We start from the raw sequence: 27,704 nt of genomic DNA, 5'->3' as shown, positions 1-27,704 counted from the left end.
TTAAAATCTCTTATAACCTAAAGAATACTCTTACTTTTCTACTCAAGTGGTTTGTGGAGTGGTGTGAGAGGGATCACTTATGCCTGAACAAGAGAAAATCTGCAGATGCTGGAAATCCGAGCAACACACACAAAATGCTGGAGGAACTCAGCAGGCCAGGCAGCATCGATGAAAAAAAGTAGTCAACATTTTGGGCCAAAATCCTTCAGCAGGACTGAAGGAAAAAAGCTGAGGAGTAGATTTGAAAGGTGTGGGGAGGGGGGGGGGGGGAGAAAGAGAGAAACACCATGGCCTCCTCCACTGTCGAGATAAGGCCACACTCAGGTTGAAGGAACAACACCTTATATTCCATTTGGGTAACCTCCAACCTGAAGGCATGAACATCAATTTCTCAAATTTCCAGTTTTGCCTCCCCCTCATCACCATTTCCCATCCCTTTGTCCCTTTCTCATGTTACCTCCTTGCCTACCCGTCCTCCCTCTGATGCTCCTACCCCCCCCCACCCCTTTTCTTCTTTCTTCCATGGCCTTCTGTCTCTTTCTCCAATCAATTTCCTAGCTCTTTGCTTCATCCTTCTCCCTCCAAGTTTCACTGACCACCCGGTGTTTCTTTCTCCCTTCCCCCCACCTTCCAAATCTACTCCTCAGCTTTTCTTCTCCAGTCCTGCCGAAGGGTTTCGGCCCAAAGCATCAACTGTGCTTTTTTCCATAGATGCTGCCTGGCCTGCTGAGTTTTGTGTGTGTTGATCACTTACTCCTGAATGTGGCCAAAACCAAGGAGATGGTGATTGAAGTTAGGAGGAAGAGGACTGTCACAAGTCCTGCATACATTCTGGAAGAAGTCGCAGTGGTGAAGGAGTACAAATACTTGACTACAGACTTGACTGGAAAACCAACACCAAGGCCATTTACTAGAAGGGGATGAACAGACTCTACTTTCTAAGGAAGTTGAAATCCTTCTGTGTGTGCAGCAGGATGCTGGAGATCTTTTGCCAGTCTGTTATAACCAGTGCAGTCTTCTTTGCCGCTTTATGTTGGGGGAGCAGCATCCGTGCTGGTGATGCAAAAAGACTAAATAAACTCAGAAAGGCTGGATCCATCCTTGGCTACAACCTGAACGCTATTGAGTTCACGGTGGAGAGGTTGTCACTAAACAAAGTGTTATCTGTTATGGACAATCTGGCACATCCTCTCCATGACCGACTGAACAAGCAGCAGAGCACCCTTTCAAACAGACTCATTCAGCTTCACTGTTACAAGGATCATTACAGAAAATCTTTCCTACCAAATGCAATAACCATATACAACAGTTCATCTCTGTGCAACTGAAGAACACACATCATAGTACAATAGTCTGTGTTTTATTATTTTGTACATATATTATTGCATAGTGGCAAATTCAATCCTACTGCACACCTTAATCCTAGCATCTAGTATTTTCCTTACTACAGATTCTTCAGGCCAAATAGTACTTCCTTATCTCCCCTTTCTTAAATAATGGGAGTTACACTTTCTACCTCCCAAGTTGTTGGAACAATTCTAGAGTCAACATTCAGCAAACCGGACTCTCAAGAATGCAGGTATAGCCAAGGCAGCCCATGCGGGAGCAGATTTGGGGCCAGACTGAATCCTGGGTTGGAATGAAGTGGCAGGGACCAGGCCCAAGAACGGGTAACAAACCGATGCAGATTCAATCACTGACCCAAATTAAAAAGATTAAGGCATTGAGGCCGAGGGTGAAGGACAAACTGTAGTGAGTTCAGCTCACTACTCCGGGAGGCTTTACTCGCCCCCTGTCAAATTTTACAACCCTTTGTGGCCCACAAGTCAAAAAGTTTGCCCACCCCTGGTCTACAGTCATCGGCATTCATCTCATCGTTGAAACTGGTTCCAAGGCTACGGCTTGCAGCCATTGAGATCTTGGACTGGCTGTAGCTCTGAACTAGCTACAAGGCTGGGGACTCTGTGGCTTGTGTTCTGTAGATTGTTTGTTCACTTTTTTTTCATTATTTGTAAGATTTGTTCTTGCTTTTTCACACATTAAATATATGACTATCTTTATAGTGCGGATCTTTTTGTGAATTTCACTTTGTTTCTTTTGTTTTGTGGCTACCTGCAAGAGGATGAATCTCAAGGTTGTAAAAGGAATACATACTTTGATAATAAATGCACTTTGAACTATCTGTTCAGCAATCTCTTTCATAATGTTAACATTCCATACAGGGACGCTTCTGTGTCTAAATGGTCATTCTGAACTGATTACAAATCATCTGTGCTGTTGCAATAATGAATTGTAACTGACTAAACAAGCACTCCGTTCACCAGAGGTTTTCCTCAGCCTCTCCTTTCAGCCACTTTTACAAGAGCGGAGTTGAGTTCAACATTTTTTGACTATATAAATGAGCAGAGGGCGACATCACTGTGCATTTTTTCAACTTGCTGATCGCAGAAGTAAAATTTCTAGTGAGGGGGAAATTTGGCCTTGATTGCAACAAAGGTAGGTAGGTCATCAGGCCCTGAAGATTTATGAACCTGCAGTTTGATGTATTTTTCTAAATATTTTATTAATGTTAATTTTTTATGCATTAATGATATTCATGCTGAAATGTAGAAACTGCAGTCATTATAACTTGACGGTTAAACTGTACACACAGCAAGGTGAAAATGAAGAGATAACATTTATTAAAGGATAAATATTGGTCAGGAAACTAATGCACCGTGGCGACCCACTTCCTAGCGCACTCGAACCGGCTCACAAATAGCCAGCTCGCCGGCACAAAGGCCAGTCCCAAAAGGGCGCCAGGTCTGCTTCACCAACAAAGGGAAAAGCCTGCGGGGGATTGTGAGCATGTGCCCCTACAGCATCCGCGCCCGGGGAGGGCTGGATCAGGGAGGCTTTAAAGCCAGGCTGTGAAGTTCGAATAAATTCTTTCTTTAACTGCAATTTACCAACTCCGTGTCGTTATTTCAGCGCTGCGTGTAGCACACCGCTACAGCACTATGATTAAAATGCACTGTGATTATTTATACCCTCCAGAGAAGACAGGCCTTGGACTTATCTGAAAGAGTATCTCTGGCATTTCCCTGTATTACATGGAATTTCCACTAAGATTTTTGTGCTCAAGTTTCTGGAATGAAATTTAAAGCCTACTCCTGAGGTGCAGACTACCAATTGAGCAACAGCTGCCACAAGGTGTAATCTAGCCCAAAACATCCTGGGGCTGTTAAGCAATAAACAGTAAAATTGGGATGCGTTGCATGACATATTTTCTTTGTTGCAATCAAGCCCCAAGTTCCCCCTCACTAGAGATTTTACTTCTGTCATCAGCAAGTTGGAAAATGCACAGTGATGTCTCCCTCTGCTCACTTATGTACTGAAGAAATGTTGAACTCCACTCCACTCTTGTAGAATTGGCTTAAAGGAGAGGCCGAGGAAAACCTCTGGTGAACAGAATGCTTGTTTAATCAGTTACAAGTCATTATTGCAACAGCACAGATGATGTGTAGTCAATTCAGAATGACCATTTAGACACACAAGCAAGCGTCCCTGTACGGAAAACACAATGTTAGCATGAAAGTACAAGGAGGAATTAGGAAAGTGAATCAAAAATGACTGAAAATGGGATGTTGCATTAAAGTAGGCAGGTCGTGCTAAAACTGTACAAAGTGTTAAGTGGCACTACTGAATACAGTTTTGGTCACAATACAAACTGAACACTGCCTCAACTGTGCCAGTTCTTCACTGCCCTGAATTCCTCAAACTTTCAAAAATTTATTAAATACCGCTCTTTAAATACTTAAAATAATCTAGCCTCCACTGCCCTCTAAGGAGAGAATTCCACAGATTCACCATCCTCCATCTAAAGAAATTCCTATTAACCTCTGCTTTAAATGACTGTCTCTGGTCACGATCATTAATGGCTGTCTTATGAGGAAAGATTAAGAGGATTGGGTGTATACAGAGTTGAGAAAAATGTTGAATGTGCATCCTATCGGCCTGTATCTTTGCTGAATACGGACTTTAAGATTTTTAGTAAAATTTTGGCTACTAGATTAGAAAATATGTTACCTCGAATTATCTCTGAAGATCAGACTGGATTTATTAAAAATCATTATTCATCTTTTAACATCAGAAAATTGATTAATATTATTTATACTCCTTCATCCAAAATACCAGAATGCGTCATTTCTTTAGATGCTGAAAAAGCATTTGATAAGAGTTGAATGGCCATATTTATTTAATACATTACAGCATTTTAATTTTAGTTTGAAATTTATATCATGGATTAAGTCAATATATTATAAACCTTTGTCTTCGGTTTTCACCAATAATCAAAGATCTCCTTTTTTTCAGTTATTCCGAGGTACGAGGCAAGGCTGTCAAGTCCTTTACTATTTGACATTGTTTTGGAACCATTCGTGAATCACCTAATATTTTGGGTATTACCTGTGGGGACGGGACTTATAAGTTATCATTATAATATGATTTGTTACTATACATATCTGACCCTGAGAGATCTATTCCTGCTATTTCGTCCTTGCTTGCTCAGTTTAGTAGCTTTTCTGGTTACAAACTGAATTTTAATAAGAGTGAATTATTTCCATTAAATATGCAAGTTCCAATTTATAAACACTTACCATTTAAAGTTGTCACAGATCATTTTACTTATTTGGGTATTAGAATTACCAAGAAACATAAGGATTTATTTAAAGTTAATTTTTTACCTTTAATTGACCAAATTAAGCAACTTATTACCAGGTGGTCCCCATTATCTTTGTCATTGGCTGGTCGAATTAATGCTATTAAGATGATAGTGTTACCCAAAATTTTATATTTATTCCAAGCACTACCAATTTTTATTCCTAAATCTTTTTTTGACATTATTGACTCTAAAATATCTTCATATCTGTGGCAGAATAAAAATCCTAGACTAAGCAAAAAACATTTACAGAAGCCTAAAAAGGAGGGTGGTTTGGCTTTGCCAAACTTGAGATTTTACTATTGGGCAGTCAATATTCGATATTTAATATTTTGGACACAAGAAATGATTATAGCATCTTGCCCACAATGGGTAAATTTGGAATGTAAATCTGTACAAGACTTTTCATTGTTTTTAATTTTAGGATCTTCACTTCCTTTTTCTTTATCTAAATTGAATAAACAAATAACTAATCCTATAGTTAAACATGCATTGCGAATATGGTTTCAATTTCATAAATTTTTTGGCTTGAATAAGTTTATCTTATCAAGCCCTATTATATCTAACTTTTTCTTTCGACCCTCTTTTATGGATCAAGCCTTTGTATCATGGAAAACAAAAGGTATAACATGTTTTCGTGATCTATTTTTAGATAATAATTTTATGTCCTTTAAACAGCTATCTAATAAATATAATTTACCTAAAACTCATTTTTTTAGATATTTGCAAGTTAGAAATATCTTGAATAATATGTTACAGTCTTTTCCGAAATTATGTCCAATGGACATTACGGAAATTTTTTTAGCTCTGAATCCTTGCCAGAAGGGTTTAGTAGCCACCATTTATAATATGATCATATTATACAGCCAGAAGTATCAGAAAAAATTAAGACGGAATGGGAAAAAGAACTTCATTGTCTTATACCCACTGAGCAGTGGGAGAAAATTTTACAATTAGTCAATTCTTCTATTTGTGCTAAACATGCCCTAATACACTTTAAGGTGTACATAGGGCTCACATGTCCAAGGATAAACTTGCTCGATTTTACTCTCATGTTAATCCAACCTGTGACAGATGTCATTCTGAAGTTGCTTCATTGACCCACATGTTTTGGTCTTGCCCTTGTTTGCAAAATTATTGGAAAGATATTTTCGGTAATATTTCAACAGTTCTGAATATTAAATTGCAACTGGATCATATTACTGCAATTTTCAGTTTATCAATGGTGGATAATAGTTGTTTATGCCCCTCAGCTCGACGGATGATTGCATTTGTAACATTAATGGCTAGAAGATCTATCCTATTGAACTGGAAAGAAATTAATCCTCCAACTATATTTCAATGGTTTTCTCAAACTATCTCTTGTTTGAGTTTAGAAAAAATTAGAAGTGTTGTCTTTGATTCTTCAGTTAAATTTGAAGAAACTTGGAGACTATTTATCCAACATTTTCATATCAGTTAAACTGACTTTTCCTAAACCCTGCTTCTATTATCTTTAATTATTTGGATGGAGGTGCAGAGTTATTGACGCTACTGTGTATATTTGACATAATGCAATGGCCCATATTGGTTGAGTATTGTTTTTCTTTTCTTTTTTGGGGATTTTTTTCCCTCTTCTTATTTACTCCCTTTTTTTCGCAATTACTATGAATTTCAGAGGTTATTATATATGGATTATCATCATGAATGTATACTTAACTTATTAATTATGTCCTTTCAAACTCTCTATTCATGTTCCATTTATGTTTGTTTAAAATTAATAAAAAGATATAAAAAGAAAGAAAGAAAAAGTGAGGAGTGATCTTACTGAAACACAAGATTCTTTTTGGGAATAGGAATTGGAGTTGGGAGTTAAGTTGTTATGGTAAATGCTGAGAACTCTCATTGTGGGGAATCTAAAGTGTGACCCATTTAAGGAGATAAGGGTGATAACTTTCTCTGAGATTCATTAATCTTTGGAATTTCTCACCCAATAGGAGGAATCTGGCCAAGATGGAAAGATTTTTGGTTTACAGATTACAGGGAACAGGCAGGAAGGTGAAACTAGGGTAAAGACTAGATCAGATACGATCTAAAAGGGTAAAGGCTTGAAGAGCCGCATGGCCATCCCGATCCTATTTACTTACGTATGATCAAGAGAATTGCTTCAGTTAAAACTTAAAGCCAGTAAGGGTAGCAAGTAGACTTTGAGCAACATTGAAACAGCTGATTATAGTGTTTGGAGGTGGTGGAGGAGAGGGCTGATGGCTGCAGAGCTGCAAGAATTTCACCGGCACCTCTGAGTCTGAAGTGATTTATGCCAAGTGGCTCCTGTTCTCCTGCTCGAAAAGATGTGATAACAGACATTAGGGCAAGAAGAGGCTAAAGTCAACTCTGATGATATTGGTCAAAATGTTTAATAGTAATGTCTTCCAAGTTCACCCACAAAGGATGACAACCAAGTACTTGAGGGAAAGTTTAGTCAATGTGGAACCATAGTTTACAAGAGACAGCAGCCTCAGGATAGAAAATTGGTCAAAGATATCTTGGTGAAACGTAGTGCATTTTGCAATGACTCTTGTGAAAAGTCCACACTCAACCTTTGTGACCAGACCTTCGACTGCAGGTGAGCCTAAAAAGATGTACATGAAAATTTTTGTACAAATGTACCAAGTGACTCAACACAAAGAGTGTGAGTATTTTAAAAAAAAGTACTCAAGCCAGGTGTAATATTCAACTAGCAAATCACTGTGACTTGTGGAAATGTGGCATGCCTCCTTCAAAGGTACTGAACAAAATTTCAAACTCCCTGGTATTTCCAGAGAGATTAATAGGATGAAGACTTTCACTTCTCTTACCGTAAATCACATCCTGCCTTTTGATGACTTCCTTACTTTGTTTCTTTGCATATGCCTGGTCGACAGCAAGACTCCAAGATTCAGCTTCAAACTCTTGGCTATCTACCTCCAATTCTGCCTTCAGAGAGGCGTAAATGGTATCTGAACCACAAAATAAGAAGATTGATTAGGCAAGATTTATATTCATCCCTTCCCTCAGTGCTACTAGATGAAGATGAGCCTTTCTGAGTTATCACTCTAGCACAAAACTATCTAATCCCCACCTCACAGCCAAATGTCCACATCTTACATTCTACCAATTTATGGAGTTTCCAGAACCCATCCATTTACAGGACATCCAATACCCCCTGCAGTTAAATATCACCACACACTAGTTTCAATGGTGCTCCACAGATGTCTTTAGCGGCACCAATCAACACTGGCTACATCATGGCCTGGTAAGGAAACACCAATGTCCTTGAACAGACAATCCTACAAACAGTAGTGGATAGGGCCCAGTCCATCATGGGTCAAGTCCTCCCAACCACTGAGTACATCTACATGGTGTGCTGTCATAGGAAAGCAGCATCCAAGGACCTCCACCACCCAGGTTATGCTCACTTCTCCCTGCTGCCATCAGGAAGGAGGTACAGGAGACGCAGGGCTCACATTGGCAGGTTCAGAAACAGTTATTAGGCTCTTGAACCAGTGGAGATATAACCATATAACAATTACAGCATGGAAACAGGCCATTTTGGCCCTTCTAGTCCGTGCCGAACACTTACTCTCACCTTGTCCCACCGACCTGCACTCAACCCATAACCCTCCATTCCTTTCCTGCCCATATACCTACCCAATTTTTTTTTTAAAAACGACAATATTGAACCTGCCTCTACCACTTCTACTGGAAGCTTGTTCCACACAGCTACCACTCTCTGAGTAAAGAAGTTTCCCCTCGTGTTACTCCTAAACTTTTGCCCCTTAACTCTCAACTCATGTCCTCTTGTTTGAATCTCCCCTACTCTCAATGGAAAAAGCCTATCCATGTCAACTCAATCTATCCCCCTCATAATTTTAAATACCTCTATCACGTCCCCCCTCAACCTTCTACGCTACAAAGAATAAAGACCTAACTTGCTCAACCTTTTTCTGTAACTTAGGTGCTGAAACCCAGGTAACATTCTAGTAAATCTTCTCTGTACTCTCTCTATTTTGTTGACATCTTTCCTATAATTCAGTGACCAGAACTGTACACAATACTCCAAATTTGGCCTCACCAATGCCTTGTACAATTTTAACATTACATCCCAACTCATTACATCCAATTTCAATGCTCTAATTTATAAAGGCAGCATACCAAAAGCTTTCTTCACCACCCTATCCACATGAGATTCCACCTTCAGGGAACTATGCACCATTATTCCTAGATCACTCTGTTCTACTGCATTCCTCAATGCCCTACCATTTACCATGTATGTCCTATTTTAATTAGTCCTACCAAAATGTAGCACCTCACACTTATCAGCATTAAACTCCTTCTGCCATCTTTCAGCCCGCTCTTCTAACTGGCCTAAATCTCTCTGCATGCTTTGAAAACCTACTTCATTATCCACAACGCCACCTATCTTAGTATTATCTGCATACTTACTAATCCAATTTACCACCCTATCATCCAGATACCTTCACTCGCTCCATCACTAAATTGTTCCCATAACCTATGGACTCATTTTCATAGACACTTCATTTTATGTTCTTGAATTTTATAGCTTTATTTATTTATTTGTTTGTTTGTTTTGTTGCCTTGTCTTGCACAGTGTGTTGTCTTTTGTACATTGGCTGTTTGTCCATCCTGTGAGTATAGTCTTTCATCGATTTTATTATGGTTCTTAGATTCACTAGAATGCCCACAAGAAAACGTATCTCAGGACTGTATATGGTGACATATACAGACTTTGATAATAAATTTACTTTGAATGTTGAACCAATGGGAGAGCAGATCATGAAGGATTGTAATTATTTCAGCCTCTGCTCTGCCCATAGTGGGAGCAGATTTACACAATGTTTATTGCACTACACAGCCGAACGCGCTCACTTACTGTTATACATCACTCAGCATGATGTCCTACCTTCTGCCACAAGGGACTCAGATGATGAAACCAGACTTAGCGATTCCTCAGTCCATGGTTTACCTCTTGTGATTCCATTCTCCAGCTCCTGCTCCATCTCCCCTGCAGTTACTCTAAACCACCAAATATGCACATCATTAGAGTTCAACAGAATAAATAGTGGATAGAATAAATTCAACACATTGTTAGAATGTAATCAGGCTGGAAAGCTATTTCTGTTGGGACAAAGGACCTTATAAAATTTATCTGATGTGCCTCAAACTATAAAAAGATAAATTTGTGTTAACTATTTGGGTGTTGTATCCCACAGTATTTTGGCTCATTCCTTCGGTTATTCTTTGATCAATATCGATTACATCAGGTGAGGTTCCTTCTTATAATTTAATTCAATATTCCAGGCGAGGCGGATTTGAGAAGTTTCACAGGCCTTCAATCACTTTACCTGTCATTACACCTCTGGGTGGATATTATAGTTCAAAGTTTTAGAAGTATCTATCAGTCACGTTATTTCCCAATACCTGGAACTAATGAATTAACATTTTCTAAGTGTATAAAGTCATACAAACCCGTGATTGCTGATACTGCTAGCACTGGATGAAGAAGGTTGGGAAGGTCGTCTTGGTAGAATGGTCATGCCGGTATTCCGCACTGTGCCAGGCATGCCATCCGTGACCACTTGTGCACACCGTGACTGTTCCCTCACCGAAGACACTGTCCCAACAAAAAGTTCAAATGTCAGTAAAATAAGACTAACTCTGCCTCTTCCATCTCAAACCCAAATCTTTCAAGCTGTATACGGTCCTGAAACTTTCACCCTTGACACTGGCACCACCACCCAGTGATATAAAGGCACAATTCTGATTTTGTTCTACAGTATTCCTTGATATTTTGCCTTATTAATATAGCCCTTCTATAGTTTATATCAGACACAAAAAATTAGCTTCTCATTTGTAATTCAATCTCAAGTGGTCGTAACTTGAGGCAAGGTGAATCTGAGTTTAGCAGGATGCAACTGGTCAAAAAACACAGGAAAACGCAAATACTAGTTGATTAAAAACAGAAAACAATGGAAATACTCAGGTCTGATAGCACCATTACAGAAAGAAATAGAGTTAAAATTTCAGATCAATGACTACTACTCCATAGCCCACAAATGAAGGCAGATAATCCATCATGCCACCATTTCCACAGCTCTTCCATCCACCGATGTCCTTGCCTCTAAGCCTTCAAACCACCCATGACCCTCTGTCCTGTGCCTTAGTCTTTGACCACCTTCACCTTGCAGGCTAAAGCTTCATTCTCAAACATGTATCTACGAAATTCACCACGCTATTGTTCCTTTACTTAATTAGAAATTAGTTATTACCTCAAGTATTTTTTATAAGATAAAGAATCATATTTATATAGTTGATTTAAAACCACCCAAATGATTTGAACTGCTCCACACCAAGGCTGATGTATTAAGGACGGCCTTTCCAGTGCAATGCTGAGAACAAACTAGACATTTAATGCTTTAAATTAGCAAGTGAATTGAAGCTCGTGATGTTTATTTCAGTGAATCTGGTTGGCATTAACATTCCAAAGGTTTTAACCAGAGGAACAATCTTGCTGCAAAGTTAGTTTAAAAACCTTTCAAAATGATCAAGTTTTGCTGCAAAATCTCTGATGCTGAAACAGTCCAGAGATAAAGGAAGTTCTTAGATGAGGAAGTAGAAACTAAAATATACTAATGGAAATACAACACAGCCACGGAGAGTTAGCTATGCCTAATAATTTTGAGCCACTGATACACCCTCTTAGAGCTGTTTCCAAATTAAGCACTGGGATATGGAACAAAATAAAATCAAATGGAAGAACTCGGCGGGTCAAGCAGCATCCGTGGAGGCAAAAAGTGTAAGCTGACATTTTTGATGAAGGCCCTTCATCAGGATTAGTGTGGGGGGGGGAGGTGGAGGAAGAGGAAAGATTGCAATATGGGGTGGGAATGGAGGTGGATTACAGGGTTACTGATGGGTGGTCAGATGGGAAAGATTGAGCGTGAGCGTGGATTACCGGAAATGGGAACATTCTATGTTCGCATCATTGGGTAGCTATCCAAGTGCTGTTTTTCTAATTTGAATCTCGCCTCTGTAATAATGGAAAAGGTCAAGGAAGACAGATTGATGTGGGAGTGGGAAGGAGAATTAAAATTGCATGCAACCATTAGCTCATGATGACTACTGCAACCAGAGCACAGGTAGCCATTAAAATAATCGACTGTTCTGTACTTTATTTCACCAACTTAAAGGAGGCCACAGTGTAAACAATAGGAGCTGCCCTGTGACATACAACTGCCCACTAAGTTGCCACTGCAGACAAACCTGAGGGGCTCAGGGATAGATCACGTAGTAAATGGAAATTACCACACTGTTGCAGTTCAGGAGCACTTCAAGTCTTTGTGGCACATTGTTTAGATCTAACAAAATGAGCTTTCCACTGCATCTAAACCCTGAATCACAAGGATGCCACTACTAAGAGCTTGAAATTGTAAAGTACAAATCATTACCTTGATGAGCAAAACAAAACTTTAATTGTTTGGTCAACTTATGACACAGGGCAGCACAACCCAAGGTTGTCTTGGATAAAAACTTAATCTACTCCATCAATCAAAAGCACTGCTTGTCAGCTGTTAGGCTGCGGCCCGGTTCAAATACTGATTTAAAGACCAGTGTGACCTGGATAATACAAGCTGAACTCAGGAATCTCAGCCAGTTGGAAGCACTCCACATGAAGGCAAAGTATAGGATTAGATTACATATTCGATTCAGGATCTAATGAACTATTCCCCATGAGTGACACACTGGCACTGCAAGTGTATGACTGTTTAATGGTTCTAGCAGCCCAAGTTCAATTCTGATTTCAACAGCTGTCCACATTTTCATCAAAGAGCACTAGGTTTGTCTCAACTCAAAGACATGCTCTATGTTAATTGGTTACTATAAAATACTCCTCATGTTGGCAGTTGGTGGAGTTAGTGGGGGAAGGGTCTTAATGGGTTGTGAGAGAATATGTTACAAAGAAGTGTGAAGGAAACTGGACTGATGGGATTGCACTGAATGACCCGATATGTAGTAAAGGAATGATGGAAATATAAAATATGAAACATTCCTCAATAACAACAAAAATACCCCTCTTACAAAGAACCACACACAAAATGCTTGGGGAACTCAGCAGGTCAGGCAGCATCTGTAGAAAAGAATAAACAGCCAATATTTCTGTACGAGGCCCTTCTTCAGGAAAGGAAGAGAAGCCGGAGGGAGGAGAGGAAGCCTTCTTACTCTGACTTCTCCTCTTCTTTTCCAGTCCTAATGAACGGTCTCAGCCCAAAATGGAGACTGTACTCTCTTCCGTAGATGCTGCCTGGCCTGCTGAGTTCCTCCAGCATTGTGTGTGTGTTGCTTTGGATTTCCAGCATCTGCAGATATTATTGTGATAACCTCCTTCCTTACAAATTAGTCCACCTCATAATATTCTCTAAATTAGTTTATAAATTACTGGGAGACTGTTCGCTCACAGAGATGGCCAGTGCTTCCACACACCAAGTGACAATCAGCATAGGAATGACAATCTGTGGCACAGGGACCAAAACTCCATCTAGTGATAAAAGTATGTAGTTGCAGACTTAGACTCCCAGAATAATGTCCAAATAAGGACTGCTTGCATTCGGAGAACCTTTTGCACACATTACAGATTTTTAAAAATCTATTTCTGCAAACTTGTTGCAAAAAAGTGCAAAACACAAATGCGGATAAACCTATACAAAATGAAACACTCTTAGTGCCAAGTTACCTCTACATTTAAGATTTTGTTCCAAGTTTCTCTCCATTCCTCCAAGTGTGAATTATATCATTGTGCAAATTCAAGGGTAAATCCTACCCCTCAGCCAACAGCTCATTTGTAGTGTGCAAGTGCAGCAATAATTAAATAAGCCACAGCTCTCCAAATGTTTCCAGCCATGGAAGAAAATGAATTTCACCCGCCTTGGCTTAGAAATTTTCTGGTTAAAGTTCACCCTTCCACAACCATTAAAGGAAAGCTTAGACAGTCATTATTAAAGTCTCTAACAATTTGTGCTTAAATTGGTTGCAGCATTTCCTACATTAATTTGCTGTAATGTGACTTTGGCAGGAAAAATGCTATATAAAGGCAAGCCCTTTTTATCCCTCTGTGCACTTATGAGGATGAATTACAAGGTGATAGACCACAGTAGGGCAGGTCAGACAAAAATGCAGATTGGTTTTAGGAATGTACAGAGGTGCATTGGGTGGTGGACAGTAAGGGGGGTCAGAAGTCATTCATATTTGCCCAGAATCCCCCTATCTGCCCACTGAGTAATGTCTGGTGCCTTGTGAAATCATCAGTTGAGTTAGACAGAAACAGCTGGCAACTTCAAGGAAGTGGTAAGTACCACTTACACCATAAAAGTACCAGGCAATAACCATCTTGAACAAAAGTCAAACTAACCATTTACCCTTAATGAATGCTTTTCTATTGTCAAATCTCCTACCACCAATCTTGTGAAGCTTATCATTGGCCAGAAACTCAACTGGATCAGTTAAATAAATATTGTGGCTAAACAACAGGAACCCTGTTGTAAGTGACTCACTTCTCGATGTCCCAAAGCTAACAAGACTTGGGTCTTGGAACCAGGAGTATGATGAAAAGCTTTCCACTTGGGGTAAGTGCAAATCCAATCCTGAGGTAACATGACAATATGCAGAACAAAGCAATCCACTTGATTAGAACTCTGCCCACACTTTAAACTTTCATTAACTCCAGCACTGATACACTGAGGTTACTATATAAAAAACCAAAAAGTGCACTCCTGGAATAACCAGCAGTACCTCTCAGATCAGTTCTATCTATCACCAAAGAGTTCAAAGGTTGCAGGGAGGCAAAAACATCAACTGAAGGCTGTCCTTCAAGCATCCATGATGCTGTGAAGGTATTTTGTAGTCTAAATTCTAGAATTCCTACTCAAGGACCTGTAGGTGTAGCCTCATCAGTACCCTATACAGTTGCAGCAGAACCTCCCTGCTCTTAAATTCAATTCCTCTATCAATGAAGGACAATATTCTATTTGCCTTCTTGATAACCTGTTGTATCTGCAAACCAACCTTTTGCAATTCATGTAGAAGCACTCCCAAGTTTCTTTGCACAACAGCATACTGCAATCTTTCACCACTTAAATAATAATCTTCTAATTTCCCTTTCAAAGTGGATGAGCTTGCATTTACTAATTTTGTACTCTAACTGCCAGATCTTCGCTATATCTCTCTGTAGATTCTTTGTATCGCCTGCACAATTCCATTCAATTTAGCATCATTGGCAATCTTCCAAATCTTTTAAAGTGTATCACAAATAACTGCAGGCCCAGTGACTACCCCTGTGGCACTTCACTGATCACTGCCAACAAGAGACACACCATTTATCCCAACTTCTGCATTCTATTGGTTAACCAATCCTCTATCCATTACCCTCAACTCCATGCACCCTCATCTTGGGGCAGGTCTTTAATGCAGCACCTTATTGAACATCTTCTAGAAATCCAAGATTACAAAATCCACCTATTCTTATTCCCCTCTATCCCAGTACACTCATTGTATTCTCAAAGAACCCTGTTTGTCAAGAAGGACCTGCTCTTCATGAATCCATGCTGTGTCCATCTGATGGAACCACTTCTATCTAAAATCTCACTATTTCTGCCATAATGATAGCTTCAAGTAAGAGCAGTGAAACAGAGGGGAGATAAAAAACCTTAATTAAAACAGATCCCAAAGATGAAGTATTCTAGAGGATGAAGCAACCATCGGTGACAAGGGAAGTCAAAGACAGCATAAAAGCAAAATGGCAGATAACAGCAAAAATTAGAGGGAAGTTAGAGAATTGGGAAGCTTTTAAAATCCAAGAGAATGCAACTAGAAAAACCACAGCAAGGAGAAAAACAATAAAATATAAAGGTAAACTAGCCAAAGAGGATACCAAAAGATTTTTCAGATAAATAAAGAGCAAAAGAGAGGGTAAAGTAGATATCAGACTGTTGTAAAATGAAATTGTATAGGTAGCAGTGGGGGACAAACTCTAAGTATTTTGCATCAGTCTTCATTGTGGAAGACAATAGCAATATGTCAGAAATTCAACAATGTCGGGGGCAGAAGTGAGTGTAGTTGCTATTAATGAGGTGCTTGGGAAACTGAAAGGTCTGATCGTAAAAAAGTCAACTGGACATCTGAAGGTAGATAAGTCAACTGGACCAGATGGATTACGCTCCAGGGAAGTAGCTAAAGAGATTGTGGAGGCTTTAGAAAAGATCTTTAAAGAATCATGAGATTCTGGAATGGTTTTGGAGGAGTGGAAAATTTCAAATATGATTCCACTCTTGAAGAAGGGAGGGAGGCAGAAGAAAGAAAATTATAGGCCAGTTAGCCTGACATCAGTGGTTGGGAAGATGTTGGAGTCCATTATTAAAAATGAGGTTTTGGGGTAGTTAGAGGTCAAAGACAGCATGGTTTCCTCAGGGAAAATCTTGCCTGACAAATCTGTTGGAATCCTTTGAGGTAATAAAAGGCAAAATAGACAAAGATTTTCAGAGGGTTCTAATAAGGTGCCGCACATGAGGCTGCTTAACAAGTTAAAAGCCTATGGTATCACAGGAAAGATACCAGCATGGGTAGAAGATTGACTGATTGGCAGGAGACAAAGAATCAGAATAAAGGGGGCCTAGTCTGGTTGGCTGTCAGTGACTAGTGGTGTTCCGCAGGTAGGGCAAATAGCAGGGCCACTTCCTTTCACATCTACGTTAACAATTTGGATAATGGAATCGATGGCTTTGTGGTCAAGTTTGAAAATGAATCAAAGATAGGTGGAGGGTTAGGTAGTTTTGAGGAAGCAGGGTGTCTGCAGAAGCACTTGGTAAGATTGGGAGAATGGGCAAAGAAGTGGCAAGTGGCAGATGGAATATAGTGGAGGGAAGTGTATGGTCATGCACTTGGCAGGATAAAAGGCAAATACTATTTTCTAAACATGGATAAAAATTCAGAAATCAGAGGTGCAGGATTCCCTAGAGGTTAACTTGCAGGTTGAGTTGGTCAGAAGGAAGGCAAATGCAATGTCAGCATTCATTTCGAGAGGACTAGAATATAAGACCAAGGATGTGATGCCGAGGTTTTAAAAGACATTGGTCAGACTGCACTTGGATTATTGCGAGCAACTTTGGGCCCCTTATCTAAGAGGTGCTGGTATTGGAAAGGGGAGAATGATTCTAGGAATGAAAGGGCTAACATGATGAGTGTTTGATTCCTTTGGGCCTGTACTCACTGGCGTTTAAAAAGAATGAGGCAGGGGGAGGGGGGCCGCAATGAAACCTATCAAATATTGAAAGCCTTAGACAAAGTGGACGTGGAGAGGGTGTTTCCTATAGTGGATGTCTAGGATCCTAGGGCACAGCCTCAGAACAGAGGTATGTTTATTCAGAACGGAGATGAGGAAGAATTTCTTTTATCAGAGGGTGGTGAATCTGTGGTATTCACTGCCACCGACAGCTGGGGAGGCCGTCATTAAGTAGATTTAAAGCAGAGGTTGATAGGCTCTTGGTTATAGAAGGATAATAAATCAGCCATGATGGAATGGCGAAGCAGACTCACTGAACCGAGTTGTCTAATTCTGCTCTTTTATCTTAAGCTCTTTGCATCAAGCCATGGTCCTGAAATATCAATTCTCTTTCTCTCTTTAAAAATACTGCCCAACTTACAGGATATTTTCCACAATTTGTGTCTAACATCCCATTAATCTGCTTTTGTGAAGTACTCACCGTGATGGGTTGTGCTCTGTGGGCTCCCTGTAAGTTTTTGCTGGGAATCCTTTAGCTGTGGAAAAAGATTAGATAAAATGTTAATATTTGCACTGGGTTAACTGTACTCTGTAGTGTCAATAAATTACTATATTTATCAACTGCTCTAAAATATCATCCCTGATAACGCAGACTAATAAATGTCCTTTGTAAGAATGTGTTTTTTTCTTTATAAGTTATTACATTTATGGGCATAAATGAATATTAACCAGAAATCCCTAAGAATGTCCTTGGGATCTCTGGAAGTATGTCAATATTGCCCTGAAGTGTATCAACATTTACTTGGGGTGTGTCTCAATATATACAAGGGACCTATAGATCAGACACTCACAAGGTAGCTTGAAAGCATGAAGGTTTTTTTAAAATATAGAGTGAATTATGAAAAAGACTACGTTAAGTAATCTAAACTTCTTAGCAAGAAGGATGCAAGTGAACGGCTGACCTCCAGAGCAAAGGCAGTTTTACTACTCGGGGGTAAAAGAGATGCAAGACTGCACAACAGAGGATGAGAGGTGACCTGATAGAGGTGTATAAGATGATGAGAAGCATTGATCATGTGGATAGTCAGAGGCTTTTTCCCAGGGCTGAAATGGTTGCCATAAGAGGACACAGATTTAAGGTGCTGGGGAGTAGGTACAGAGGAGATGTCAGGGGTAAGTTTTTTATTCAGAGAGTGGTGAGTGCTTGGAATGGGCTGCTGGCAACGGTGGTGGAGGTGGATACGATAGGGTCTTTTAAGAGACTTTTGTATAGGTACATGGAGCTTAGAAAAATAGAGGACTATAGGTAAGCCTAGTAATTTCTAAGGTAGGGACATGTTCGTCACAACTTTGTGGGCTGAAGGGCCTGTACTGTGCTGTAGGTTTTCTATGTTTCTAAGTTTTTAGGGATGAAGGTCATTAATTTTAAAGTATTTTTGCAAAATGAAGAGTTGCAAAGGGTTGGAGCATGGAATGCTTTGCTTCTGGCAACAGTTGAGGGGAGAGATTACAGCATCAAGCAAACTACAGGCATTATAAACTATTATGGCTAAATTATCAATGGACAATTGATGGAATCCTTCTTCCAAAAATATCCTTCACTGCAAATCATTTTGATGGGTTCACAGGTCTATTATATCTTAATGTAACCAGAAACAAGTAAATCCAGGAAAAGACCTTTACAGTTGGTCTGTGCACTCAAATGCTATTTTATCCCAAAGAACTGCAGTTTAAAGTATATACACAGCTGTCTAAATACTGAACACCATCTACATGCAAAGGCACCAATTTTATGACAGACATCTTCAGTATAATTCCAGGTCTGTACTTGAGGTTGTTCACGTCAAGCTTGAAATCTGTATAATAACAGGGAATTACTGATTTTCCTCACACTCAGCACCCCACTGGGGAATCAAACACCAGCAGGAGTCAGCCTCAGAAAAGATGCTTTAATTTTGCTGCTCTTCTGGCAACTACAAATTGTGATACACTTACCTGTAAAATCCTTGCTCAACTTGACCTGAAAATATCTAAATTACTTCCTTTACAGCTCCTCAGACAGCCACCACCCTCATGCACGAAGGGGACTAAAATCACCACTTTCTGCTAACTTCAGAGTGTCAATAACAAAAAAAGAGTCTCACCAGAAATCTGCACAAACTGCTAGACTTCAAGGCTGGTGCTGGAACAGAAAGATATCACACTGCTGGAAGTGGAAATGCAGGACAAAGTGCATAAATGGGAGCTTAACTCCACACTAAACCTAGAGCAGTGTCTGAATTGGAAGTGACTAATGCTATGTTGATGAAAACAACAACACTGATCCAGCTGATTTGCTTGAGTTGGGTGGGAACCACTATTGGACCGAGAGCTGCTTACTCTTTCAGCATAATGCTGAGCAGATAATCTTTGATAGGTTAAATCCAAAGCATCGTGTGCCTCGCCATGGGTGTGTATATTTATCCATGTCTTTAAAAACACTAAGTTGAAAAGGGGTGTGGGGGGGGGGGGGGGAGAGAAGAGAACAGATAATGACTGCAATCAAAGTACTTAAGTGCATATAAATAAACTGATTGTTTTCTGAGCCACTTCCGCAGCTCTGGCACAGTCCAGACAGTCCAGATACATTTTCAAGCATTTACAGCCAATTTGAAATAAAGAAGCATTATGTTGATCCAATAATTTTCAGGAAATAAATATCTCATTAACACTGGCATTTATCATTCAACTTGATCCGCAAGGCATAACCAAAAGCCTCCCTCCAGCACACTCTGGGCTCATACTGCAACAACTGGAGCAATGTGGAAACCAACTGTAATTATTTGTCCATTGCCGGTCAACTTATATTACCGTTAGAATGGGGGAGTGGGGGTGGGCAGTCCAGTTAAGCACAGTAACGAGCTTGCAAAATGTTCTAAGAGGTTGTAAAGTCACTAATGCAAACTATCATCTGTGATCCTTAAACTGCAGTTCAATTTAACTCAATTCAAAGCAACTGAGGTCAGTCAAATGCTGTTGTTGGGAGCTCTCCAACTTTCAAAGCCTGGACTTCAGTGACACCAAGAGCAAGCAGAGTCCACCTTGGATTTATCGCTCCCTCTAAATGCAAGCTGGAACAGAAACCACTATTTCAAGCTGAAACTGTGAAGGGAATTTAGAAAGTGCTGTGAAGTGTAACCACAGTGAGTAAATGGGAGTATTCTCTGTATATGGTAGCTACTGTGCCAACAATGAAGGGAACAAAGATTTTAATGTATGCCAATCAAGGCACGCTGCTTTGATCTGGATGTTGAGTTGAATTTCATCGGGGACACATTTTTATTTAAGTTTCGTTCATGCCACCATGCTCCTGCTTTGTAGGTAGTGGAAACCTTTTAGGTATCAGGAGGCGAGTCACTTGCCACAGAATCCCCAGAATCCTCTAACCAGTATTTCTGCCTGGTCAAGCCTCTGGCCTATATTGACCACCAGGACTCAGGAAGACCTGGCAATAGCATTGCCATTAAATGTTAAGGGCAGGTGGGGAATGGAGATGGTCATTACCTCAACTTCTCATTCTGTACTAGAATATTCTCTGGGATGTCCTGCATTTTGGTAAAGGCTGTGTCATTTGCTGATTAGTTTCAAATAGTATTAAATATTGTGCAATGCATATCCACCATCTCCACTTTCCCATTAACTTCACCCAAATTCTACCACTCACCTACACTAACAGCAATAGACCTTGGGCAATTAACCTATAGACCATACGTATCTGGGAGGAAATCAGAGCACAAGGGAATAATTACATGTGGTCACCAAAGTTCCTTGATAGAAACATAGAAAACCTACAGCACAATACAGACCCTTCGGCCCACAATGCCGTACCAAACGTATATACTTACTTAGAAGTTACCTAAGGTTACCCATAGCCCTCTATTTTCTAGATGTACCTATCTAGGAGTCTCTTAAAAGACCCTATTGAATCCACCTCCACCACCGTCGCCGGCAGCCCATTCCACGCACTCACCACTCTGTGTAAAAAACTTACACCTGACATCTCCTCTACTTCCCAGCACCTTAAAACTGTGCCATAGGTGAGGACATTCACTCTCGTCTATGTGAAATACAGCTGCATTCATGTTTACTTCTGTCTTTTAAAAAAAATAACAGATCATTATATTAAGATCTCAGTGAAGATGATGCCAGAAATTTAATCAACTCTGATTCTTTCAGTAACAGAATGTCATCACTAGCTGACCTTCAGTACTGATGAGTGTAAGTTAATCAAAACACTGTGCTGGGGTGCTGGCCACTTGAAGGAAAGAAACAAACAGAATATATCCCAGAATGTTATCTACAGTATCTTTCTTTAAGTTGGGTTCTTTCGAGTTTCTTGCTTTGTGGCTACCTCTGAGCAAGCAAATCTCAAGGTTGTATAATTTATACATTCTTTGATAATAAATGTTCTTGAATCTTATTAAAACTTTCCTTATGGAACACTGGCAATAAATTAAAATTGGTTTGTGGTGCAAGTCCAAAGTGCACAAAACAAAGATGACAAGCACTAAGGTGAAGCCTCAATAAAGTCACAAGGTTTGAAAAGCACGCATATTTTTAGGAGGAGGAAAACCAGTGTCAGAGACCCAGGAAGGCAAAATCAGGAAGGCAAAATCAGAAAAAAGGAGCTTGGAGAGAGGAAGGAGGATATCATAAAGGAGAAAGACAGGGAGAAGAGCTCCATAATTTCAAGCACAAGGGAAAAAATGAGAGTGCAGCAATCAATTAATGCTGCAAAGACAAACTGCAGAGTACATTGGAAATTGTTTAACAAGAAAGTACTGTGGATTCTTGTTCTGCAGTGAGCCATTCCACCTGCTGAATCACAACACTGCTGAGTACAGGAACTTGTCTATCTCAACAATCGATCAACAGTCGCTGCTGCAACTTTCTATTTTTTATCTCCAATATCTTCCTTGACCTTGAAACCAGCTCAACAAAAGACTCTTGTCTCCACAGAAAAGAGAAATGATTAAATAACAACAACCAAATACAACATATAAACAAGATAAGCAGGATCTGCACAAAACACAGGAGAAACACTAACCTTGCTCTTGGAAGTACTGCATTCAGCTAGAAGATTCCTGCAGTTTTTGTGTACATTCACACCACAGTCTGCAAAGAAACACACAAATGTCAAAAGTTAAAAAAAAACAGAAGATGTTTAAATTCTCAATGGTCAGGCACCAAAAAGGAGAAAAAGAATTAACATTTCAGATTTTGACAACCTTCCTTCCCACCTTATATCACCTAATACAATGACACCAATTTGAAATAACCACCACAAGTGGCACTTATTGACATGGGTAAAACAGCATCTTTAGATTAAAAACAACTACTGGAACACTTCAAGTTCTAGCTAGAATGAACTGTCTTTGGGTCAGGCAGAGGACTCAAGACATCTATCTCCAAGGGGGAGGCTCAGATGGGGGCACAAGACATTCTAAATTGGGCAGATAGATTTCTCTCTCCATTATAGCCATATACTGCACTATCCATAGACCACAAGATATGGGAGCAAAATAGGCCATTCGGCCCATCAAGTCTACTCCACTATTCCATCATGGCCAATTATCCATTTCAACTCCATTCTCTTGCCTTCAACTCGTAACCTTTGATGCCCTGACTAATCAAGAACCTAACAACCTCCAGTTAAATATACCCAATCACGTGGCCTCCATAGCCATCTGTGGCAATGAATTCCACATTTTCACTACACCTGGCTAAAGAAATTCCTTCTCATCTCTATTCTAAAGAGACATCCCTGAATTCTGAGGCTATGCCCTCTGGTCTATGTCCTCACTCTTGGAAACATTCTCTCCACATCCACTTTATCTAGGCCTTTCAATATTCGATAGGTTATAATGAGATCACCACTGTTCTAAACTCCAGCAAGTATAGGCCGAGAGCCAAACACTCCTTTTAGATTAACCCTTTCATTCCTGTGAATCTCCTCTGGACCCGCTTACACTTGGCCTGCTTACACCGCTCTTCATTTTATTGGCCTCTGCTGAGTGCCTAATAGATTGTATGACTGCAGCCTGCCGAAAAATCCAGAAATGCCCTGAGCTCTTATTGAACTTCATGCTGCCTCAGCCAATCAACTGCTCGCAATGATTGCCGCCTGCTGAAAAGTATGTCCTCCATCAGTCACAAGACAATCATGACCTGTAGGGACCTTGATCTATTTTAACCCCACAATGTCCGTCTGCACTATCGGCCTCAGGAATTCTTGGGATAAGACCAGGTACCTTCTTGACATGCTTATCCACAACACTTTCACATAGCATATAGCCTTCAAATTGATTAATTTTAAAAATGGAAAATAATTTCACACAAGTAATCAGCCAATATTGTTCTATTAACATACCAGCACATAAATTAATTCTTCATTTAAACTGCAGCAAGCAGCAACAGAAAAACGCAGCAAGCAATTCTGACTTTGATTCACATATTATGAAAAAGGCTCAAAGAGAAATTGGGCAGCACATTCAAGCATATGTGTGCAGCTGATACTAATTTCAACCAAGCTATGGACTGGTATTATACAAAAATTAAAAACACTCAAAATTAACATTTTGAGCAATGTTAATGCTGCATAAAATACATCAGCTCTTGTAAATTGATGCAGAAACATCTCTGGCTGGTGATACTGTTTATCAGGAAATCTTTGCTCTGTCTAGCTCACCACTTCCTTTAGAATTGCTGATGATTTCTAATCCTGGATTTCACTTAAAGCAATTTTTGTTGACTCCAAAAAGTAAAAAAAAATGAACCTGAGAGTTGCCATTAATATTGGACTTCAACTCTCAGGAGACATAATGAAATTTCAAAGTTATCCAAGAACAACACTGACAATGAAGCAAGCACTAGGTTCTGGACAGCATCAAAAATAAAATTATTGAATTAAATTTTCTGCAGTTCAGTTAAAGATTGAAGCACTGCTGTAGCAAATAATCTGAGTTGACAATGCAGAGTAGGATGCAGTAGGTACAGCTTTATTGAAGGCACTATCTTTCAAACAAAATAAGGCCCCAGCATACTTGTTTGGGTAAATGTACAAGAGCTTGAAGTATAATTTAAAGGCCCCTTTCTCAGTCACTAGCCAAAATACAGCTGTCCAAGACTGATACACTGGTAATTCATTTCACTTACTGTGGGATTTTGTGTGCTGGTTGTCCATGCCTTTTTTCTCCATACAAAATAGCAACTGTACTTCAAAAGCAGTTCACAATATGTTAAGGAGATAGGAAGGATGCTATACAACAAATTTATTCCTTAATCTGAGGAAAATATAATCATGTATATTTGGAATCTGCATAAAGCCAACTGATGCTGGTCTTTCAATTAGATGGTTTACTGCTAATAGACTGATTCAAAAGTAACGTTAATGAATCTTAGATCTCAAAGAACCAAAAAATTAAAAGCAGTATTGTTGAAGCATAAATATTTGTTTAAATCCCTGGTCTCTTCATAGGAATTGAATACACTGCCCAAGTAATGACGAGCAAAGGTAGCATTGGAAATGTTGTGGCGACCCATTTCCTGGCACATCTGAACCGACTCACAATTAGATAGCCTACAGGGGGTTGCGAGCACAGAGCTTTGGAGCCTCTGCGCCACGGGGGGCAGGTTGAGGGAGGCTTAAAAGTGAGGCTGAGGATTTCGAATAAAGTTTTTTCCTGCAACTGCAGTTACCGACTCTGCGTCGTAATTTTAGCGCTGCGTGTAGCACACCGCTACAATGTAACGATTTTAACAGTGCATTATGCTGGCTGGTGATATAGCGGTATCCACATCAAACTTCAAGACAAGTGGACCCGCGTTCGAGTCAGGCTGGCTCCCTGCATGCTTTCCATTCATGCTGATGAGCATCGAGTTAGCAACACGGCCTCATAAAAAGCAGACAAAAATGTTACAGAAACGGCAAGGTTGCCACCTGATGCACCACAAGACGCAAAAAGGAACAAACAAAGGCAACAGTGGATTAATAAACTTGAATTCATTGCTTTAATTACAGTTGCAACGTGGTTGCTCGATGTTCAGAATCTATCAACAGGATAAGGGAGAACATGATCACAAGAGTTTCTGCTCATCATTTATGTAACTTGCTGGACAGTTGGACAGGTTTGTGAAATACATTAGGCTATGAATTCAAATTCTGATGATTACTTGAGCTCAAAAACAAAGTTGACAGCCCAATACAGTGGTAAAAATAATACTCATGAGTATTAGTGTTTTCTTAATGGGAATAGAAAGGTAGTCCAGATGAAATTGTGGCAGAAGAGCTGGTTTAGGGGGCAAGGATTCAGGTTCATGGATCTTTTCTGGGTTTGAGGCAACCTGTACAAGAGGGACAGGGTGCACTTGAAGCCGAGGGAGAGCAATATCCTAAGGGGAAGCTTTGCTCAGTATGAAGTCTTGGATCATATGCATAATATGAAGAAAGATGCATTTGCAGCATTGAAGCACATTAATGCAGGCAAATCCTCAGGACCAATGAAGTGGATATTATTGGAGGCCAGAGAAATTGAAAAGGGCCTTGGAGAAATATCTGCATTGGCGTTAGTTACTGGTGAAGTTCCAGAAGATTGAAGGGTGGCTACTGTTGTTTCATTGGAGGGTAGGACAGTTAATACTGGGCAGCAAGCCTGACTTCAGTTGCAGTGAAGTTACTGCAGGGAATTCTGAGAGACAAAATCTATCATCTTGACTATCTAAGTCAAAGCCTGATCAAGAATAGTCAGCATGTTTTTTGTGCATGGGAGATCATGTCTGGAAATTTTCAAGCAGGTAACTAAGGGGATAGCTGAAGGCAGGGCAAATAGATGTTGTCTGTATGGATTTTAATAAGGCCTTTGATAAGGTCCTGCATGGCAGGCTGATCTGGAAGGTTAGACTGCAAGGGATTTAGGGGGAGCTAGTGAGGTGAACTGGCTTGATGACAGGAAGCAGAGGGTGATGGTTGAAGGTCAACTTCCAGCTAGAGGCCCGTGACTGGTGAAGTACCCCAGGGGTCTGCGTTGGGATATATTCTTTATGTAAATTATTTGGATATGAATATACATGACACAATTCGTAAAAATGCTGATGATACTAAGTTAGGGGTCTTGTTGATTGCGAAGCAGGTTACAATGAATTGCAAAGAGATCCTGATCACTTAGGAAGATGGGCTGCAGAACAGCAAATGAATTTCAACCTTGGTAAGTGTGATGTGATGCATTTTCAACATTCAAACTAAGATAGGACACACAGTGAATAGCAGGGCATAGCCAAGTGTTGTGGAACACTGTTGTGTTCCAGTCAGACAGTGCACAGTCTGCTGAAAGCAGCTGCATGAGTAGACAGAGTGGTGAAGGAACATAAGAACATAAGAGATAGGAGCAGGAGTGGGCCAATCGGCCCCTCAAGACTGCTCCACCATTCAACAAGATCATGGCTGACCCAATCTTAACTCTAGTTTTCACCGAATCCCACAAGGCAACAGTGCCAACCAACAGGGCACCATGCCGCCCATTTTATTTTATTATTCATCCCGCCCAAATCCATGTGATCACCCAGGGGGAAAAAAAAACGATTTGCCAATTGAGGAGAAAAAAGCCAGTGTTTAGCCTGCTGGCTTTCATCAGATAGGGAATCAAATTTACTATTGTAGCACCTCCACCATGTAAATCTAAAGGCACAAATTCTGATCCACCAGTATCTATTGGGGGAGGTATGAAGAGATGAAGTTTAGAAAGGAAGTCCTGAATTTAAGGTCTTAGGACCTGAAGAGATGATTCTGGAGAAGATGAAGAGGCCAGAATTAGAGATGATTACAGACAGGAGGATAAACACCATGAAAATAGGATGAGAGATGATGAGCTCTGGCATGTTGCTTAACCAGTTTAGATCAGCAAGAACAAAAGTGAGTAATTAACACAACTTTTGTTCTCTTTTTCTTCCAAAATGTAGCAGCTGAATTTTGATGACCCATTTTGGAATAACAGTTACATAGTGTGGACATTAGATTAGATTCAACTTTATTGTCACTGTACTGAGTACAGATACAAAGCCAAATGAAATGCAGTTAGTATCTAACCAGAAATGCAAAGCAGTGTTATTTACAAAATAACTGTGAATAAAAAGTAAGTACTACAGCACACAAATATAAAAGTACTGAGACAGTACAATATGGGTGCAATACTGCTTAGCGCTGTGATGTGAGGTTCAGCAGGGTCACAGCCTCAGGGAAGAAGCTCTTCCTGTGCCTGCTGGTGTGGGAGCGGAGGCTCCTGTAGTGCCTACCGGATGGGAGGAGAGTAAAATGTGCATGGTTAGGGTGAGATACATTCTTGACAATGCTTTTCACCCTGCCCAGGCAGCGTTTATGGTAGATGTTTTCAATGGTGGGCAATTGGGTGCCAATAATTGGCTGGGCAGTTTTCACCACACACTGGAGTGCTTTGCGGTCTGATAAAGGACAATTGCCAAACCACACTGAGATGCAGTTGGTGAGTATGCTCTCAATGGTACAGCGGTAAAAGTCCGTCAGTATCCTGGGAAAGAGGTGAGCTTTCTTGATGCAGGAAATAAAGGCGCTGTTACGCCTTTTTGATCAGGATGGAGGAGTTCAGGGACCAGGTGAGCTCCTCGGAAATGTGGACACCATGGAAT

The 27,704-nt window shown here is 40.1% G+C and overlaps 1 protein-coding gene across 3 annotated transcripts in view; it reads right to left on the bottom strand.

Moving 5' to 3' along the window:
* The window catches only part of arhgef18b (rho/rac guanine nucleotide exchange factor (GEF) 18b), a 211,033-nt gene that overhangs the window by 36,603 nt on the left and 146,726 nt on the right, over positions 1-27,704 (bottom strand). For all 3 annotated transcript variants that reach the window (XM_059991291.1, XM_059991289.1, XM_059991290.1), the window contains 5 exons: positions 22,096-22,163; positions 17,491-17,545; positions 10,208-10,352; positions 9,642-9,754; positions 7,537-7,677 (listed from right to left, as the gene is read on the bottom strand). In XM_059991291.1, coding sequence (XP_059847274.1) covers positions 7,537-7,677; positions 9,642-9,754; positions 10,208-10,352; positions 17,491-17,545; positions 22,096-22,163 — 522 coding nt within the window. The remainder of the gene's footprint in view (positions 1-7,536; positions 7,678-9,641; positions 9,755-10,207; positions 10,353-17,490; positions 17,546-22,095; positions 22,164-27,704) is intronic.

The sequence above is a fragment of the Hypanus sabinus genome, chromosome 16, assembly GCF_030144855.1.
Source record: "Hypanus sabinus isolate sHypSab1 chromosome 16, sHypSab1.hap1, whole genome shotgun sequence".
Lineage (NCBI taxonomy): Eukaryota > Metazoa > Chordata > Chondrichthyes > Myliobatiformes > Dasyatidae > Hypanus > Hypanus sabinus.
Note: the sequence above shows the minus strand (reverse complement) of the source record. Positions and strands in the feature narration are given on the sequence as shown.